The sequence below is a fragment of the Acinonyx jubatus genome, chromosome E1, assembly GCF_027475565.1.
Source record: "Acinonyx jubatus isolate Ajub_Pintada_27869175 chromosome E1, VMU_Ajub_asm_v1.0, whole genome shotgun sequence".
NCBI classification, from domain to species: Eukaryota; Metazoa; Chordata; class Mammalia; order Carnivora; family Felidae; genus Acinonyx; species Acinonyx jubatus.
The window spans coordinates 53,878,435-53,897,493 of NC_069397.1; the positions used below are offsets into that span (position 1 = coordinate 53,878,435).

The following is a 19,059-nucleotide window of genomic DNA, read 5'->3' on the forward strand; positions in this document are numbered from 1 at the left end:
AGGCCACAAGAGCGGCACTGCTCTGCCTTCTCGTGGGTGCACCGTGTGGCAGTCAAAAACCCAGTGGGCTGTGGCAGCCACCTCCACATTCCTGGCCAGCAGGGCCTGAAAAGACACCTTATCCATGATGCCTTTTGACTGATGCCCCGCTGAACAAGAGCACCACTGTCCCCAGGGGTAGTTTGGGGGTCTCTACCCACTAAAGCAGGTTTGTGGTTGGGAGCTCATTCATTCCGCCGCACCATTCTGGAAGGTCCACACTGCTGAGCCCCTTAGACCCAGGACCGGAGGGTGTGGGGTCCCTGCAGCCCCTGTTGGTGGGCACATGCTCCAGGATCATTTGTATTCCTGTTTTGGGCTAAAAGCATAGAACACTGTTGCTGTTGTGATGGAGAGGCCTGGCAGAGTGAGTCTGCCCACCTCCAGCACCTCACCTGCCCAGGCACAGAGGTCCCCAAGGACCCCGGGGTCGTGTCCCCTCCCTCCCGACTCTCTTCTCTACTTCCTCTGCCACTGCCCCTGCTCCCTCACCCAGCATCAGGACTCAGGGTGCACCTTGTTTCTCATGCCATGCCAGCACTCAATTAGATCGTGACGAGCACGGAGCAGCTTCTGATAACAGTGATTTCTGGCAATTCTGGCGCATCCGATCTTCTGGTTCTGCCTACTCTACTCGGGATTACAGGATCCCAACATGAGGAGCCACCGCGTCATAGGGGTCTTGGTATCTCCATGGGAAGGGACCATGGCAGGCATCCAGCACAGGCCCCTGCTCCCCCAAGGGCAGGTTCCACGAGCGTGCACAGAGTGACCTCTTGCCCAGGAGCTCGTGGTGAGGAAGGCCCCTGCTCCACTCTGAAGGGATGGTGGTCAGCACTGGGAAGTCCTGCCTTGAGCCCAGTGCAGCAGCCTGTAACTTCTTTCCACCTCGGTCTTTCCTTGCAAGGAATTGAGAGCAGGACTGATCACTGCTGTGTGAACTTTGAGGCCTCTGTAACATGATAAACCTGTCTTTCATCACCCAGCCAAGTGCAGGGAGCAGGAGGGCACTTGTCCAATCCCTGGATGGGGCAGGCTTCCTTACCTACCCCGCTCAGCCGGTCCAGTCCTATACGCACCTGTGCAGTGCTGTTTGCAAATGTTATTCACACATCTCAAAGCCCTGGGTTAAAGTAACAAGACCACCTGGGGGAAAATGAGAACTCATTACTTAGAACATGAGGATCGCGCTGGCCCCAAGGGTATGGTGCTAGAATTGAGCCCTTTTGGGTGCCAGGAGGGCTTCCCAAAGTTGGGATCAGCCGGGATCACAGCCACTGCTCTCCACCCTTCTTCTTACAAGTCTGCTTCTAGGAAGTAGGTGAAAGCCCCAGTGACCTGCAGAAGGAAAAGTTCTCTCAGTAAAGCAGTACTCAGAGGAAAGTATTCCTGCTCTCTTCCTGGCCCTCCTCTGCTTCCTATAGGCAGGTCCCAAGGTCCTGAAAGTCTCGCCCCTCCCCCACTTAGGATTGGCTGTCCTTGACCTGCTGCATCAACAGCCACAGGGGAGGGTAGAGGCAGGGCAGAGAGAGGTGGAAGGACTCCTCGCTTTAGCCACCATGATGGATCCCCGTGTCAGCCCACAAGAGAGCTACCCAGATAGTGACAGTTCATAGCTTCCGAAACACCCCTGAGCCTGTTGAGCGTGACCAAGTCCTTCCTGCGTCTGGTGAGCAATACATTCATTAAAAGGAAGGAGATGGTCAAGAGCGGGAGGAGGAGGCTGACAGGAAATAAAGAGTGGTTGTCCGTGTGCAGGATATGAGACATCCCCCAGACCTGAGACCTGGCCCGCGCTCAGCTCCTACCTGCAGAGAAAGCACTGAGTTTCTGTTGCCAGCAGGGCCCCCGGGACCTCAAAAGCCTCTCAGAGCAGCCCTTCCCCCTTCCATGCTGCTGTTCGAGCCCTCTCCTCCCCAGAACCAGGTTCACAGAGTGCAATCAGTGGCTCAGATTGCTTTAGAACACTGCTCTGTTCCCCTCCCCACCCACCCCACCCACCATGGCTGGCTGTCCTGCCCCCTTGTGACACCGTTTTGCAGAGCAAGGTGATGGTCGCCCTGGGCCGGGGTGGGGAGGAGTGCTTGTCAGCAGAGAGGGCCTGTGGGAGAGACCGGCATGTGAAGGTCCTCCACACTCACGTGTTTGCATGGTGACATTGTTGTCAATGCAAGTCGTTTGTCTCTTCTCTCCCTTCGATCCAAGAGATAATCAGATGGCACTGGCCTCTCTGCAGACCTGTGCTCGAGCGCTCCGGGTGACTGCGCAGACAGTCCTTTTACTTCCTGAGAGCGTCAGACCCCTGCACTTAGAAAGCAAACCTCTGTGTGACACAGAACCCTCTGAAGTGAAAGAATTGCCCAGTTAGGTCAACTCTAAATTGTAGCCAAGCCTAGGTTTTGATTCCCAGCTGGGGGCGTGGGAGCCACCAGGGCCCTTTCCTCCATGGATCTGGTGGGAGGTGTTTCCTTCGTCATGGCCCCGGGCACCCACACAGCATCAGGAGCTGAGGCAGGGGACAGAATCCCAGGGAGCTGCCCAGGACCAGCGGACAGGCAGCCTCTACTGTGGGGAGGGCGGGTTCTGCCCACTGAGCATTTGCAAGGGGGCCAGGCTCACCCCAGGTGATTTTTCTAGCACTCTAACAGCACCAAACCCCCGTTTGTCCCCGCAAGTCTGCGTCAAGTTTCAGTTTGCAATGAACTCCTTTACATCTTGCTTCTGAGAAGCAGCTGTGTGGCCGTGTCCCCCCATGACCCTCCCTCCTTTCCCACACTCCCGCACACCCTGCCCCTTCCCTCTCCCCAGATTAGGGCCCAGACGGTCCAAGAGAGCCGAGCGGGAGCGCGGGGTGGCAATAAGCCGACTTGGGTTCTAGTAAGACAAAAGGGAAGAATGAGCACCAAAGGGACCGGAAAATCATAAATAAATGTGCTGAGCCGGAAACTTTCTTGAGCTTAATTAGGAATTTGTTCTGCCATCTGTTGAAATGAGGCTGGGGAAGACTGCAGGAGCCCCGCCCCAAGCAGGGCCCCCAGAGCTCAGGACCGGCTGAGAAGCCTTTAGGCTGGTTCCTTGAGGCCTTCCTCCACACTGTCGTCCAGTTCATCAGCCCCGGATGCCTCTCGTGCCGCCAGAAAAGGGCTTAAAGGGTTGGATGGCCTTTGCAAGTAGCCACTTGTCCCGGAAAATGTCACAGCATATATGACAAGTGCCAGCGTTGATTCATCTCTTTTCCTCCCCAAATAAATTCTGGGGAGACCAGGCTGGTCAGTTTGGGAGATCTGGGTCACAGGTGCCTCTGAAGGTCTCCAGTTGCCATCCGGCAAGTGAAACTGTTCAGGCCTCCATGGACTTCCTGACCCCCCTTTGCTGTCCGGTCACCTGCCCCAGGGCTGCGGCTTCAGATCAGTGGCAGGCTCGGGAGCCCAGAGCTTCAGCTCTGGTCCCTCCTCCCATTGTTCCCTTCAACTTCGTCCCGGGGTGCACCAACAGCCCAGGCCTGCCTCAGCCAGCCTCCTTGTCTAGACATGGCCAAGGCAGGGCTCAGCCCTGAAGATAAGATGGGATCTGGGATCGTGTGGAAAGGGCTGTTAGCACAGTGCCTGGCCCTGGGTCAGCATTCATGTATTAGCCACGGTGTGCAGGCCTGCTGTCATCATCTGTGGTGGCCCTGGGATCAGGGACATGGCCCCAGCCACCTCCAGAATGAGCTGTGGCTCTGGCAGTGAGATCTTGAAGCACTGCCATTTGGCTCTGTCAGCCCCCACCCACCCCACCCCAGCGCCGGTCCCCCATGCACCCTGGCAGCCCCACCAGCCCTCACCCTCACCACCTTCAAGGAAGCTTGAGCCTGAGAAAAAGGAGCAGCAGGCACATCTCACAGAATGGCCCGGGGCTTCCTCTTTAGGTCCTGACTCTCACTCCGTCAGGGGTCAGTAGCCCGGGGACACTTGGCAGAGATACAGCCAGAAGTGCTGTCCCACAGACCCAGGAGCTGGGGCCACAGAGTCTGAGCCCCAAGCCACTAAGCAAATGACTAGACTGTCCCCACCTGGGACGCCTGGCAGGGAGCTCTTCAGCTGGAGGGGCCGAGGCAGCATCATTACTTTAACCCCCATTACTAGCTTCCGCCGCGGGCGCCTCCCCATTGGGGACACACACAGCTGGCTCAGCCTGGGGTGCCCCATTTGGTGTTATTAAAAACCCGATTCTTTCTAATAAAGCACAACAGCCCTCCTCGGTCTGGGCTGGCGAGGACCCACAGGGCTCCTTCCTCTGATTGTGTATTCAGAACAACGCCGTGCGTATTGCGCCCGTCTCTGTGCTCCCCTCAAAGTGGGTCAGGCGCCAGCCTCTCCGAGCGTCTGTGGGCAAACTCAAACCTCACGAAGCTCCTCAGCCCAGCGTTCCCTGCCTCCCCCTGGCAGGTGCCCCAGATTTGTCTTCAGACGGAGCCAGCAGGGAGAGGTGGGACTCGGCAGTGGTGGCCCGAGAAGCAGAAGGTCCCCAGGAGGAGACCGTCACCGGGGAACATAAGGGCTCTGCTTTCAACCTGTCCCCCAGATTATCTGTGGCCGCTCGGCTGACCCCCCTGCAGATCCATGACCGATTCAGCTGAGTGTCTGTTGGTGGGACCGCCCTGATCTGTCACCGCCGGCAGCCAGGGGTCTTCTCTGCCTGGGCCATCTGTTCCCCACATCCTGTTTGCTCAACATGCCAGTTTGGTGTGTGAATTCCTCCACAGCCGCTCACTGCTGTCCCCCGACTAGTGCTTCTCAAAGGTGCAGGAGGGACCCCCTCCCAAAATGAAGGCAGCATATCGGCCCCCTTTGAGCAGCCGGCCAGCTTCGGCCTTTGGCAGCGTCTCGTGCTGCTGTCGGCCTGTGCTCCCTGCCTACCCTCTCTGGGCCACTGTCCAGGGCTTTCCTGGGCCATCAAGTATGTGGCTTCCCCTTGTGCCTCAGCCAGTGGAGGGAGTCCAGGAAAACTTTCTGTATGTGTTTCATTTTGGTCTTCATCCTCGGTTTTCTAAAAGTTCTCTCTGCAAACGCCGAGGTCAGTTTCAAGGAAAGGAAGCTGGAGTTTCTGTCTTACTGCTCTCGGGGCAGGGTGGGCACCCAGTGAAAGTTTGCTGGAAAGCCAGCCCCACGCCACCAAATCACCCCTTTCATTAACAGAACTGACCCAAGAGCCCTGCTGGGCCCTGAGCAAAGGCCACCACACACGTCCCCCCCTCCCGCACTCCTGTGGGCAGCCTTTCCTGCCAGCAGCTCTGCTCTGCTTGTGGCTGAGACGCTCACTGACCGGGCCATCAGCCGAACCCAGGAGGTCGCAGGCCAGCTGCCTGGACACTGGCAAGGGGAGGGAGGTAAGGCCCAGCTTGTGATGAGCAGGGTGAGGTCTCTGACCAGTGACAGCGGCTGCAGGTGTGTGACTGCTCAGAACTGGGCTTCACACAGGCCAGAGTGAACCTCAGGCATGCGTCACAGGCAGCCCTAGGTGTCTCAGAGCTAGTGGGGCTCCTGGATTTACATCCAGACCCAGGGAACCACGCACCCCGTGGGCGCACGGCCTCTCCTAGTTTTCTCCATTCTCTTTTTCTCCATCTTGGTTTGTCTGTGCATCTAGCTGCTGGTGAGGAGACGCCTTGGTCGGCTCAGGCTGCCATAGCCCAATACTACAGGCTGGGAGGCCTGAACAGTAGAGATTTATTTTCTTGGTTCTGGGGGCTAGAAACCCAAGATCAAGGGGCTGGCAGAGTTGGTTTATGGTGAGACCTCTCTTCTGGCGTGTAGACGGCCACCTTTCTACTGTTCCTCGTGGAGGCTTCTCTCTGTGGGCAGGGAGAGAGCTCTGGCATCTCTTGCGCCTCTTAGAAGAATGCTGGTCCCGTCAGATGAGAGCCCACCCTTATGACCCCATTTAACCTTTGTTACCTCCTTAGAGGCCCCATCTCCAAGCTATCTCCTTGGGGGTCAGGGCTTCCACATAGCAGTTGGAGGGGGAGATAATTTCAGGCCACAATAAGAGGAGAGGACTGAACGGCCTTCAGGAAAGGTGACAGTGCCGAAGTTTTATGTTTGCAGTCTCGGAAGGAGATTAGTCGGCTAGTAGCCAGAGGCCCCATGGTCTCGCTGTCCCAGCCATTACGAACTGAGCTTGCTCTGACAACGTAAGGATGAAAAATTGAGACGCTTGTCTCCCGGCCGCCACTTGCTGTGCTGGGAGGGTGTGGAAAGGGGAAGGATGGAAAGGCCAGAACTCTTGATTTCGTACTTGAGACCTGATAGCTTTAGAGACTCAAATGCCTGCTCTTTGCCCAGGGCCCCCTCCTCATGGCACACTTGGAAAGAGGGACTGACCCTGCTCTGAGTTCTTTGTGGTAAATAATTCAGCCACAGAGTAGAGCCTCAGTCCTGTAAGTTAGTCACCCAGGCGTCCTCTTCTGCTTCCGTGATGATGACGATGACAACGACCATGAGGACAACAGAGCTGGAGTCCCCCAGAGGGCACAGGGGCTGGCTCAGCATGGGAACATAGATCAGCTCTGAATTCCCTCCCTTCGGTGGAAACACAGGTGACTCTGTGTGAGTTACCGCAGGCAAGGCCAGTAATCACAGAATGTCTTGTGACCTAAGATAAAATCTGACCCAGGCCCTAGACGTTTGTGGACAAGCACATCCGTGCAAGCAGCTTCTCATTTTTCCCCAAGGGAACCCCTCCCAGCCAGAGACCAGTATGTCCTGTTTCCTCAGGCGTGAAAGGAGCCCCCACCCAGACCCACAGCTTGTGTTCAGGTGGGAGGGTGACGACCAAGGAAGGAGGGACCGGTGCAAGCTGCCCAAATCCAAACATCGTTCCTTTGCAGTCTTGGCCCCTGGTGGAGAGAGCATGCACCCAGAGTCCCCACAGGTGACAGAGTGGTGGGGACAGCTTGGCCTTGTTTGGCCTCCTGTGGAACAAGAGGGAACCGCTTGGTTCACAGAGCAGGTGTGAGCAGCCCAGGTCTGATGCCCCTGCCAGAGACGCCCAGAGCAGGGGATGTTCCTGGAAGAGTTATGACTGGCCCAGCAAGGGGGAATGTCACTAGTATGATCCCAGCCCCTGCTTGTAGCAAAAGGAGAATCATGTGAGAACTGGGGATCGACAGGTTCCTGCCTGCCCAGGACCAGGGTTATCAGGATGGGAGATACGGTTTCTGCAATGATAAAAGTGACTTCTGTGTTCCTGAGAGATGTCTTGGGCCGGACTTTGTTGCACCATCCTACCCTGTCCTCCATGATTCTACCATGATCACCTCCATTTTTTTTTAATGTTTGTTTATTTTTGAGAGAGAGAAAGAGAGAGAGAGAACATGAGCAGGGAAGGGGCAGAGAGAGAGGGAGACACAGAATTGGAAGCAGGCTCCAGGCCCTGAGCTGTCAGCACAGACGTGGGGGGCTCCAACCCATAAACCATGAGATCATGACCTGAGCTGAAGTCCAGTGCTTAACCGACTGAGCCACCCAGTTGCCCCTAAAATGTTTATTTGTTTTTGAGAGAGAGAGAGAGAGAGAAAAAAAAAAAGCGTGAGTAGGGGAGGGGCAGAGAGAGAGAGTGAGACACAGGATTCAGAACAGGCTCCAGGGTCCAAGCTGTCAGCACAGAGCCTGATGCGGGGCTCCAACCCACGAACCGTGAGATCATAACCTGAACCAAAGTAGGAGGCTCAACCGACTGAGCCACCCAGGTGCCCCTGGTCACCTCTGTTTTCAAAGGTGGTAAAATGGAAGCAGTGGGAGGTGACAAGATCACCCAAGATGACACAGTTCAGCGCGACCCAGTGTAACTTGAGAAGCTGAGCTTGTTTCGAGGACGAGCAGCAGCTTCCCTCCCCCACTGGTGGTTTCCAGGGCGTTTGAGCTTCTAGAGGTGAGCTCCACTCACACCCCCAGCCCTGTGGGTCTCAGGAACCTGCAGAACAGAACAGCTCAGCTCTCCATTCCCAGTTGGTCCTGTTACTTAAGGAACAAATGCCCAGTCACCTGCTCCTGCTTTTAGGGCCCAGAAACTGCTCGGTCTTTCACTGTTCTCAGCGCAGGCTGGTGTTACCCCATCAACTCCTCCCTGCCCTCCTGAGTCTCCGGAGGCCCAGGCCAACCTCTGACCAGCCTAACGAGAGACACATCTGTGCCCCCGCATCCTCCGAGGGCAGCACCGTGGTGAAGGAGGAAGCTGGTGCCAGATCCTCCCCGGATCCAGCTCTGATGACGGGCACAGCACGGCCATTCATTATCATTAGCCCTGGCATGTTGATTCTCTGCTTGGAGAAGAGAGTGCCGTCCTCCCGACAGCTGCCTTGACGGATAGCCTCCGCCTCGCCTGTGTCAGCGCTAGGGCCACTCAGGGAGCTCAGAGCAGCAAGGTATTTGGGACAGCACAGCCTCGGGACTTCTGGGGCCAGGTCCAGAGGTCAGAGACTCGAGGAGCAGCTCTCCAGGAAGCACCCTGCCAAAGCAAGGCAGGATACAGCAGCTGACTGCGGAAGGGCCTGGGTGCCTGTAGCACCACTGTGGGGAGAGTCCTGGGGGAGGGACAGGGAGCTCCTGGGAGAATTCTGCCCTGCCCCGTGTTCCCCAATTCCAGTGGTGCCAGGGCAGGTGGTCCAGCTCATGCCAGTGTTACACAGACTCCAGCATTCTGTAAGGAAAGTGGAGCCCTTCCCAGGCCTCACCCACGCTCCAAGAGCAGTGAGGGGGAGCCTCACCATGGCCCAGAGGCTGGGTCTTACCCAGGGATGGGTTTGATGCATGGAGGACAAAGCTGGCTAATGACCATTCTGATTTCTGCCCCTACCCAGAGCCCCAAGAGAAGTAAACTACAGTTGCTGGTTGGATTCTCAGGAAGTATGCATCAGAGCCCTGGGTCCCAACCTCAGACCCCTGCTTGTCCCCACCTCTGTCCCAAGAGCACGTCAGCTCTGGCTCCCGGGAGACCTGGACCCATCTATGGCTTCATACAACCAATGAGGCTCAGGGCGAGGGGCCCAAGAGCGGTTGCAGACTCAGGAGCCGGGGAGCCAGGGGAGGCTGAGCACTGCTTTCGTCTCTCACTCCTCCCCTTGTAAATGGGGACCATCTTTGCCCCTTGGCAGGAGCTCAGAAAGGTGTTGGCCCACCTGTCCTACTCTCTGAAAGGAGACTGGCTGTGGGGCTAGACAGACAGCCGTGAGGCCCCGCAGCTCCTGGCCCGAGCTTATCAGGCTCTTGCTGGCAAAAGAGAGGAGGGGCAGGAGGCTGCCTCTGGAAAGCAGTGTTTCTCTTCGGACCCCCTTGAGAGCCGAGTCAGTGCCTGGGTAAACGTTGTGAGAGGGCACCTGCTTAAGTCGCCAACGTCCCTGTGATGGGACGCTGACATTGTCATGCCTGGCCTCCTCAGAAAGGGAAGGGAGGTGTCCTCTCTGAGCCATCTGCCCAGGGCTCCCCAGGACCGGACGTGTGGGAAGGGGGCCAGGCTGCGGCTCAGGGCGAATGGATGTGGTGAGGCCGGCACGGGAACCCCGAGCAGCTGCCAGAATGAGCAGGTGAGAGTAGCCCACCTCCCCTGGCTACGTCAGTGGGAGCCTAGAAACAAACGCTCCCTGGGGCCCTGCCTCTGGCCCCTCTCCACCTCCTGCTGCGAGGGACTGTGACAGCCAGAATCGGGGCCTGGGGCCGGTCTCCCGCTGCTACCCCAGGTGGTCTTGTGCCCAGGTGCGCTCGGACAGGGATCTCATCACCTCCCCTGCAGCTGATGTGGCCGTTAGCCAATTCTTTCTTCTGTTGTAATTTGTCTCTGCAGCTCGTACCTGTTGGTTCCTCTGGGCCGTAGGCTCCAGGACAGGGGTGGCATTACTCCATGCGCTGTCCCCAGGTGCCCAGAAGAGCTCCGACACACATGAGCACTCGGAACAGCTTTGTCGAATGGGTGGATGGGTGGGTGGTCCCAGCTGAGCCAGGAGTTACTCAGAACAAGCGCAAGTTTTTCACGTTGGCTGTTACTTCCACTGTTTAAAGAGAAGGCTCATGTCCTGTCTCACCACCACGCAGCTGCACCTTCCAAGGCCGACAGCCACTCCTCATGTGACCTGTGTCAGGCCCTCACCTCCTTCCCTGCCACAGAATCCTCCCCGGCAGCTCACTGCCTCTCCTCTCCCCTCGGAGTTTGAGTTCCAGTGCCAGTGCAGGCGGATGTGGATTATGACCCACGTCCGGTCACGTGGGCTCTCCGAGCGTGGCCTGTGAGGGTCAGAGAGAAGCCAAGCCATCCCTGCCCTCTGGGACTGCAGGCCCTGGTCAGCAAGATGTCGGGGAGCTCTCAGCGTTCTGTCCTCTGTCCATCCACACCTCCCACATGGCCTCGGCCGGGTGGGCGCAAGTGTCTGTGGCAGGGGCCGGCCGAGTCTCGGGCGTCAACGTGTGCGCTCAGAACTCTGCTCTCTGTCATGCTTCCTGACAGAGTCTGTCGCTCACAGACTGTCACCCTCATTTCATCTTGATTTATTAACAGGCCTAATGGGTTTGGGGAGCAGCTGTCTCCTAGGGATGGGACCATCAATCTAGGAGATGGCTGTGGAGCTCTGCTCCTCCAGCAGCCTTGGGAGGGAGGAGCCAGGGATGGGGGGGTGTGGTCACAAGGGCAGAGGCCAGGTAGCCAGATGGGTGCCTCCAGTCCTGGACCCCTTGAGATCAGAGCCACCTACACCAGGCTCTCCTGCTTCCTTCCTGCCCCTTCCCTCTCTGTCCCTCCATTACAACATGAAGTCTGGGGCATCACTCATTTCTTTTGAACTTGCCAACTTGAAGACCAGGCCAGAACATTTGCCCTTCCCTCTCCACTCCTGAGGACATAGCCCAGCATCTACCCTGTGTCCTCACAGGGATTGGGGTGGGGGGCGCCGAAAGTCCCTGGTGGCTCCCACTTCCACCACCTCTTCCTAAGCTTTGCCAGGGCTCGTCCACCCAGAGCTGGCCCCCACTGTGTTCCAAGCCCAGGCCCTGTTCCTGGGGCATCTGCTCCGGCGCCTTGTGTGCCCTCCCTCCAGAGAGCTTCTCAGCTCTGAGCGGTGTGCTCATCACATGCTGCTCCGATGAATGGCCCTCTTCCCCCTGACTGGAGCCTGCGTGTCCCGAGAGCAGGGTGGGGCCTGGCACCCAGCGGACGCTTGGTCAGGATCCAGGGGGCGAATGAAGCCCCCCCGGCTTTCCCGTGCTGGCAAGTCACATAGCTGTGTGAACTTCCAACAGAGCAGTGCCGGTGTGGCCGATGGGTGTGGGGCTCACCCAGGGTGGCCCCCAGGTGAGACTGTCCCCTCCAGGGCCTTAGCCAGGAGCTAAAGCTCCACGATGTGGCCACTTTTTAATCTTCCCGGAATTGCCTCCCAAGAGCCTCTTGTGTCTTCATTCCTGGATAGGACCCAGCATCTAGCCCCTGGAGGTAGATCTGATTTTTGGAAATAGACTTGAGTAAGGCAGCAAGGTGGGATGACAGCATGGTGATGCAAACCTAATTATAGCTAGAAGATTATAAGGTAAGTTTTCTTATCTCCCACAGCCATGCCTTTGTAACCATCCTGAAAGTTCTAGAAAACGCCCTATGCCATCATTGACGTAAAGACCCAGCCCCCGAGACAGTGACTCCAGACTGTCAGTAGCTGTACTGTCGGGGCGGAGGCTGCCCACGAATTCGTGTGCTTTAAAAACTCCCGTCTCTTGCCTTTGGGGAACCTCCAGAAATATGTGTATTCGCAGGAAGGACAACACCTTCCCGCCGTCAGGGCTGTCCCGACCGCTCACCCTGGAACCAGCAAGCCTGCCTGTCCTACACCTTGCCGGAGATGTAGCATTGAGGACAAAGGGGGGCAGAGAGGCACTACCAGCATCCAGGGCTGGAGGCAGCAGTGACTGGGAGTTGCCAGCCCTCTGCCTCCTCCCCCACCGCGCCCAGGGCTCGGAGCCCGAGCCACAGGGCCAGCTTCTCCACTAGCCTGTTTCCAAGCTAGTCACACCAGGTGGCGAGGTGACACCTGAAATGGTGGTGGCAGAGCAGGTTTTAAATCTTGCCTTACAGCGGCTGACCCCGGGGCATAACCTATGGCAGAACCGCCTGCCGCAGCCTCTTTTTTTTTTTTTTTTTTTTAATTTTATTTAAATCCAAGTTAGTTAACATAGAGCAGAATAATGATTTCAGGAGTAGAATGTAGTGATTCAGCACTTACATGTAACACCTAGTGTTCATCCCAACAAGTGAACTTAATGCCCGTCTTCCATTTAGCCCATCCCCCACCCAACACCCCTCCAGCAACCCTGTTTGTTCTCTGTATTTAAGAGTCTCCTCCGTTTTGTCCCCCTCCCTGTTTTTCCCTTATTTTTCCTTCCCTTCCCCTGTGTTCGTCTTTTTTGTTTCTTAAATTCCACATATGAGTGATCATATTTATTTTTCTCTGACTGATTTCGCTTAGCATAATACACTCTAGTTCCATCCATGTTGTTTCAAACGGCAAGATTTCATTCTTTTTGATCACCGACTAATGTTCCACAATGTATACATCACATCTTCTTTATCCATTCACCAGTCGATGAGCATTTGGGTTGCTTCCATAGTTTGGAATAGCTAATCACCAGGCGGCCCCAGGCCCCCACCCCCACCCCAGCCCCAGACTGCCAAGCTCTGTGTTGTAACCCTTTCTGGCACCAGATAGACTCCCTGGCACACAGGGGCCTCCGCCTCCACCCTGCCCCAGCGCACTTCTGTGCTGTGGCTCTTCCACACGGATCTCTGCCCTACACACCCCTCCTGCACTCACCTCCAGAGATCGGATGAGCCAGGCTGGCAGGGTTCTGGGCTGCCCTGTAGCCCCTCCCCACCCTCCAGAGGGTTAATCCAGAGGCACTTCTCCAGGCTAAGACCCCACAGGAGGGGCTGGGTCGTCATTTTCACTTTGACCGACCAGAGCACGGAAGGAAGAGGGGCCATGTCTCTGAGCAGCGAGAGTTGTGGGGCACTCAGAGTCAGGAGCGGCCAGAGCGGGCTGAAGAGGAAACAAACCATCTTCTTTATTGGCAATTTGCACAGGCCTCTTCCTTCTCCTCCCCGCCCCCCCCCCCCCCCACCGCCACCCACCCTGGCTGCTGTCCCTGGTGTCAGACATTTCTGATTAAAAGTGATAGATGACGTTTCTGTCCATTGCTCTCCCAAGTGTCATTGTGGGAAGACACTGGTCCGGCTTTCTGTGAGTCCCAGGAGAAAGGCCATTTCCTTCCAGGGAGCCAGGGAGTGGGATGTGGCCTGAGGGGATGGCAGGGAGGGACCCTGTGCCTCTGATGGGCTGGGGAGGAGAGTTGCGTGTCTGGGAACCGGCTTCTTTCAGCCCGCTGTCCCTTTCCCTGCTCTCCCATGTGGCCCAATGAGAGACATAACTATCCTGGGGGACAGGCTAGAGAGGCCATCAGGTCTGGTCTGAATAGACACACGGGTTAGGGGACACCAGTGGTGCCTGTGTGTGTCGATGGCTAACAGTGAGGGTTCTGGGCAATCTGGATAGCAGATGCAGGAAGCCAGAGACACAGAGGGGCACCAGCCGGATGTAGAAGTGTGTCTGCGTTCGGGAGCTTGCGTACTGGAGCCCCAGCCGATGAGCCCGGCTCCGGGTATAAGACCTTAGGAGGGCTGTTGTAAAAGGCTGCCGGGTGAGGCCAGTCGGGGCCCTGTTTGCTCTGAACAGATGGTCCTAGGCCCCCTTCTGTCCTGTAGGTAACCTGGGTCAGAGGTACTCCCTTGTCCCCTACTGCTGCCACCAGGCCCAGGACCGCAGAGCCGCGTGCCGTTTGCCTCCTGCCTTGACGCCAGCAGCTCAGAGGGCTCAGCTCTTCCCAGCCTTGGTCTTGGTGCCATCTCCCCCCCACCTCCTGCCTGGTGTAGGCCCCTGGGTGCCCACCTCTGTGCAGAACTACCAGCGCACTTTCCCACTCCCCACCCCCTCAGATGCAGGTGCCCGTGGCCCAGGAGGACTCCCCCTCCCACATTTTCTGTGCCCCTCCCCCCCCCCCCCCCCCGGCCCCTACTCCCCATGCATACATTCTCTAAGCCAAGGGAGGGAGTGTGAGCACAAGTTCTGACCTAGGCCTGCTCCAAGAGAAGCCCCCTAAGGGAGCTGGGCAGCGCCTGGGCGGGCGCATGCTGACCGCCCCGCGCAGCCCCCTCTCATGCCCAGGGCCCCCAAGAGATCCATTCCCTTATTCGCTGGGGAGGGGTAGCGTGGTCTGCAGCCACGGCTGACCTGCCCCATGACGTGGTCATCAGGGTCACGTGAACTCCGGGATTCCCCTGGCGCTCTGGTCCCTGGGCAGGTGCCACCAAACCGACTACTCCCCAGGGAAGGGCCGGTTCCCGCTCAGCTGGCTGACTGCCCTCTTGTTTTTCAGCTTTTGCCATCATGATCGTGCTGGCCCTGGTCCGCATCGGGAACGGGCACAGAGAGGGGCACCCGCCGCTGGCTGACTTCTCCGGGATCCGGAACCTGTTTGGGGTGTGCGTCTACTCCTTCATGTGCCAGCACTCGCTGCCATCACTTGTCACACCGGTGTCCTCCAAGCGCCACCTCACACGCCTGGTCTTCCTGGACTACGTGCTGATCCTCGCCTTCTACGGCCTTCTCTGCTTCACCGCCATCTTCTGCTTCCGCGGCGACAGCCTCATGGACATGTACACCCTCAACTTCGCGCGCTGCGATGTCGTGAGCCTGGCTGCCGTGCGCTTCTTCCTGGGCCTTTTCCCTGTCTTCACCATCAGCACCAACTTCCCCATCATTGCCGTGACCCTCCGCAACAACTGGAAAACACTTTTCCACCGTGACGGGGGCACGTACCCCTGGGTGGTGGACCGCGTGGTGTTCCCCACCATCACCCTGCTGCCCCCGGTGCTCGTGGCCTTCTGCACCCACGACCTGGAGTCCCTGGTGGGCATCACGGGGGCCTACGCAGGCACGGGCATCCAGTACGTCATCCCCGCCTTCCTGGTGTACCACAGCCGCAAGGACACCCAGCTGGCCCTGGGCTACAGGACCATCAACAAGCACAGGTCCCCTTTCCGCCACGCCTTCTGGGTGGGCTTTGTGCTGCTCTGGGCTTTTTCCTGCTTCTTCTTCGTCACTGCCAACATCGTCCTCAGTGAGACCAAGGTCTGATGGCAAAATGTGTCCGGTGATGAGAGAGGCGGGGGCTCCACTCTGGCCCCATCACTCACCTTCCCGCCTGCAGAGCCAAGAGCTAGTTCCTTCCCAGGGTTGCATGGGGCAGGTGAGGCCAGACTTGCGGAGGGCACCCTCCACGTCTCCTGCTAGGGGTCTTCTCTCCACCCAGGATCCCACGCAGTCCGCGCCTCGCTTCACTCGTCAGGGCAGCCTGTCTCCCAGGCCCCCCTGCCTGGGGCTGCCGCTGGCCAGCCTAGCCGCACAACCTGGGCACACAGCCGTCCCAGTTCCAGGACCGGTTACTGCTTTACTTGCCGGGGGCGGGCTCCTCCCACCGCACAGTAGGGACGCAGTGCTGGCCCTCCCGTTATTTATACCAGAGGCCACGTCCCGTCCTCCTCCGTCCTGCCCCTCCTGCATCCTCGTCTGGGAAGACTCCACTCGTAGCTGCTGCCTTTTTGGGGCAAATCCCAGGCCCTAACTCTCCTCCCCACCAGGACTGCCAGTGACAGGCAGGTCCCAGCTTCCCCTCAGGCCTGGAGTGGCCAGGTGCCACTCCACTCCCCAGAGAAAGCCTGGCCAGCCCGATGACAACAGGAAGTGCTGATAGGCACCCGGGTCCCTTGACTGTGGCTCTGAGGGCCCTTGCTGTGGGTGCCAGCACCTGGCTGAGCTCCTGAACCAGGGGTGACTCAGGAGCATCAGGCAGGAGCAGTCCTTCCTCAGGGCACAGCCGCCTGGCAGCCAGTTTAAAGCCCAGAGCCTGTGACCCCTCAAAGGGATTCTCTGCTCTCCTGACTGCCCCACTGGGGCCCTCAGGGTCTCCTGCAGTACAGGGGGGGCGGTGCATAAGGACCACTAAAGGGAGCTACCCCCACCCACCATCATGGTGGCTCGGGGGCACCCTGGGCATGTAGCGGTGAGCAGGCTGTGCCTCCCACCCTGTCAGAGGTCAGGTCTGCGAAGCAAGAGCAGGCTTGGCTGTCCCTGCTCCCACTCCAGCACTAAATGTGGTTCACGTGGCTCCCTTTTGAGCCAGGCTCTGGGTGCTCTGTTCATACTCTCTGTGACCTTTGGGTGCTGTGGAGTGAGATGGGGCATTAGCCACCATTCTCACGGAAGGAGGGGTGGCTTCCTGGCCACCTCACCAGCTCTTCCGTGGTCCCCTCCCTGTCACAGGCATGCATGCACCTGCTGGGCCAGCCCTTCTCGGAAACACAGGTGACTAGCAAACTCTGCATTTTCAATGTGCCTTCCGCTTCAGGACCTGGGGGTCCTTCCTGACCCTCCCTGGCGTGCCCCCAACCCTGGGCCTGGCCCCACCTGTCCTGGAGCCCAAAGCAGCTTGACCTGGAGCTGCCTCTCTGGGGTGGGGTCTCAAGCCCCCACCCCATCCCCCTTTTGATTTTAGTGCCTTGCTCAGCTCTCGTTAGGGGATCTCCGCAGCCTTCCCTGCATGGCGCAGTGTTCGTACCTTGGACGGAGCGACACCACCGGGTGTCCTGGGGCCCTTGGTGGTCTCCGAAGGAGAGGGAGGAGGACCTGGGGAGTCCACAGGCAGTGCTCTCCCCGCCCCAGCCCCTGGTTGCCCCAGCCTGTGAGAACCCCTGGTCGTGATTGGCCATGGTCTGCTTTCTCACTGCTGCCACACATCTCGCAGCCGGTCCCCAAACGTTGTGATTTTCCATCCATGTGGAAAATAGACGACCCTTCCCCATGTACCATTGTGGCTTCTTCCCAGGAGGCCCCACCCCCGGTGGGCAGAGCAGGGAGGGCCCCTGGGTGATGGACACCCATGGCTTGGGCTGATCTGCAGCTGCCCAGCTGTTTGCTGAAAACTCAAAACATCGGTCCTTACCCTTCTCCATTTACACTCCCTCTTGCTTAAGGACAAAGCAAATTAAATCATCCTGCTGCCCCAGGCTCCAAACCAAATTTTGGACGCAAATTTATTAGCATCATAAAGCCCAGGTTGATTAATGTGGCAATCTGGAGCCACACAGCAGTGCAGTCTGGTGGCTGCGTTCCCCTACTCCAAGCTGGGCAGCCCCAGGCCCGGAGGGACGGAATCAGCCCTAGCTGGCCACATGCCTGACGGTAACCCAGGGCTCTCACCACTGCCACTGTCTGGGATCCTTTACAGCTCCGTGTTCACCTGCTGGAGGTCAGATGGGGTCGTCTTCCTCTCTACTGCTGATAGCCAGGGGGCTTAGGGCAAGGGGGAGAAGGCCCAACAGCCAGACAGAACCCCGACGATGCTTGTTCACCACGTGCGTCAGGCACACTTGGCTGCAGGTGCTTACGTCAGTGTGGTGAGGGGGGCGAGCTGGCTCCTGATTTCCATTTTACAGATGGGCCCCCGAGGTCACTGGTGGGGAGGGCAGAAAAGGATGCCGGCCCAGCCTGACCTGGGTACAGATGTCTCCGTGGAGGAGGACATAAACCCGCCAGCCTCCACCTAACGCCTTTCACCTGGACTGACCCCGAGGCCAGGCCAAGGTGGGAGACCGTGTTCCCTCATGCCATTTTGCCAGGGGCTCCTGCCTGTTCTCTCACCTGAGGCCAGCGAGGCGGCTGCGGGCTTATAGATGGGGCAGATGGCAGGTGACAGGCTGGGAGGCACTGCTGAGTGGTGGAAGGTGGGCAGCGGGCACCTTGCCAGGCCCTTAGCTACACAGCTGTTCTCGCCACACGGGGCCGGGAGCAGCCTCGGCAATAGAGACTAGAGTCAGAGTGGTGGGGGGGGGATGGGGGCCGCTCCCCACCTCATGAGAAACCAGTCCCGGGGGAGGGGCCTGGCACAGGGCCATGTGACTGAGGGCAGGTGTAAGGCCGAGACCACGCCTGTCTCGGGGTCGGATTCCTGGGCAGGGCTGACACCCAGGTGGCTCTGCTAAGGGCCACTGAAAAGCTGGGTCTCCTGAAACAGATCCAGGACTGCGGGAGAGGTTCTCAGTCCCTCCTCCCCAGGGCTGGGGTCACGGTGGTGTCAGTTGGAGAAAAGGAGAAGTGATAGCTTCTCAGTGCCTGGCACGTGCCAGGCACAGTGCTGGGTGCTCTCTGCGTGGGCCTTGGCATAATCTGGGGATTAAGACCATGGACCAAGAAGGCAGAACTGCCCCATGCAGGCAGCGAGCCTCCTACTCTTCCTCGTCATTTGTAGCACGGGGACAATAGTACCTGCGCCACTGACCGGTTGTGGGAACTTAAGTAGTGAGCTCAGTGCCTGGCGCAGAAGTGCTCAATAAAGCTACTCTGTACTGGTGTCTGGCTCCCTTGTCACTGCCAGCCATAATCACACTCGTAGCCACAGGCCCCAGACTCACTGAAGACCCCGGTTTGGGTCCACAGGCACCTGGTTGGTTTCATAGCCGCCTGATGAATTGTAGCAACTGCCTGCTACAATTCAGAAACAAGAAACTGGTCTGAACGCTTCAGGGTCCGGAGGGCTCTGGGAGAGAACGTGGTCTCTGGCTCCGGGGAGCCTAAGGACACTTTCAAAGAGCCAAACCCAGGCCCTGCTGGAGACTTCTGGAGCTGGGACTAAAGCCCAGGTATCCTGACCAAGGCCATTATACCCACCTCCTGCTAAGCTCTTTGCTCCCTGCCCGCTCACGGGCCCCAGGAGAGAGGTGGTGTGGACGACGAGCCTCTCAGTAAAGCCCGGCGAGGAGACAGCCGTGCAGCAGCAGAGAGATAGGAGTTCCTCCTACTGAGACAGGTGACCGAGGGCCCCCTCTTGTTTCCCACCAAACAAAGAAGCCAGCATCTGGGTGCCTGGCGTCTGGGTGGACTCAGCTCGCTCTCTG

The 19,059-nt window shown here is 58.2% G+C and overlaps 1 protein-coding gene across 3 annotated transcripts in view; it reads left to right on the forward strand.

Annotated features, from left to right (window-relative positions):
- The window catches only part of TMEM104 (transmembrane protein 104), a 58,669-nt gene extending 40,941 nt beyond the window's left edge, over positions 1-17,728 (forward strand). For all 3 annotated transcript variants that reach the window (XM_027052385.2, XM_027052387.2, XM_027052386.2), the window contains exon 10: positions 14,484-17,728. In XM_027052385.2, the coding sequence (XP_026908186.1) occupies positions 14,484-15,244 (761 nt within the window). In that variant the 3' untranslated portion in view covers positions 15,245-17,728. The remainder of the gene's footprint in view (positions 1-14,483) is intronic.
- Positions 17,729-19,059: the final 1,331 nt, after the last annotated feature.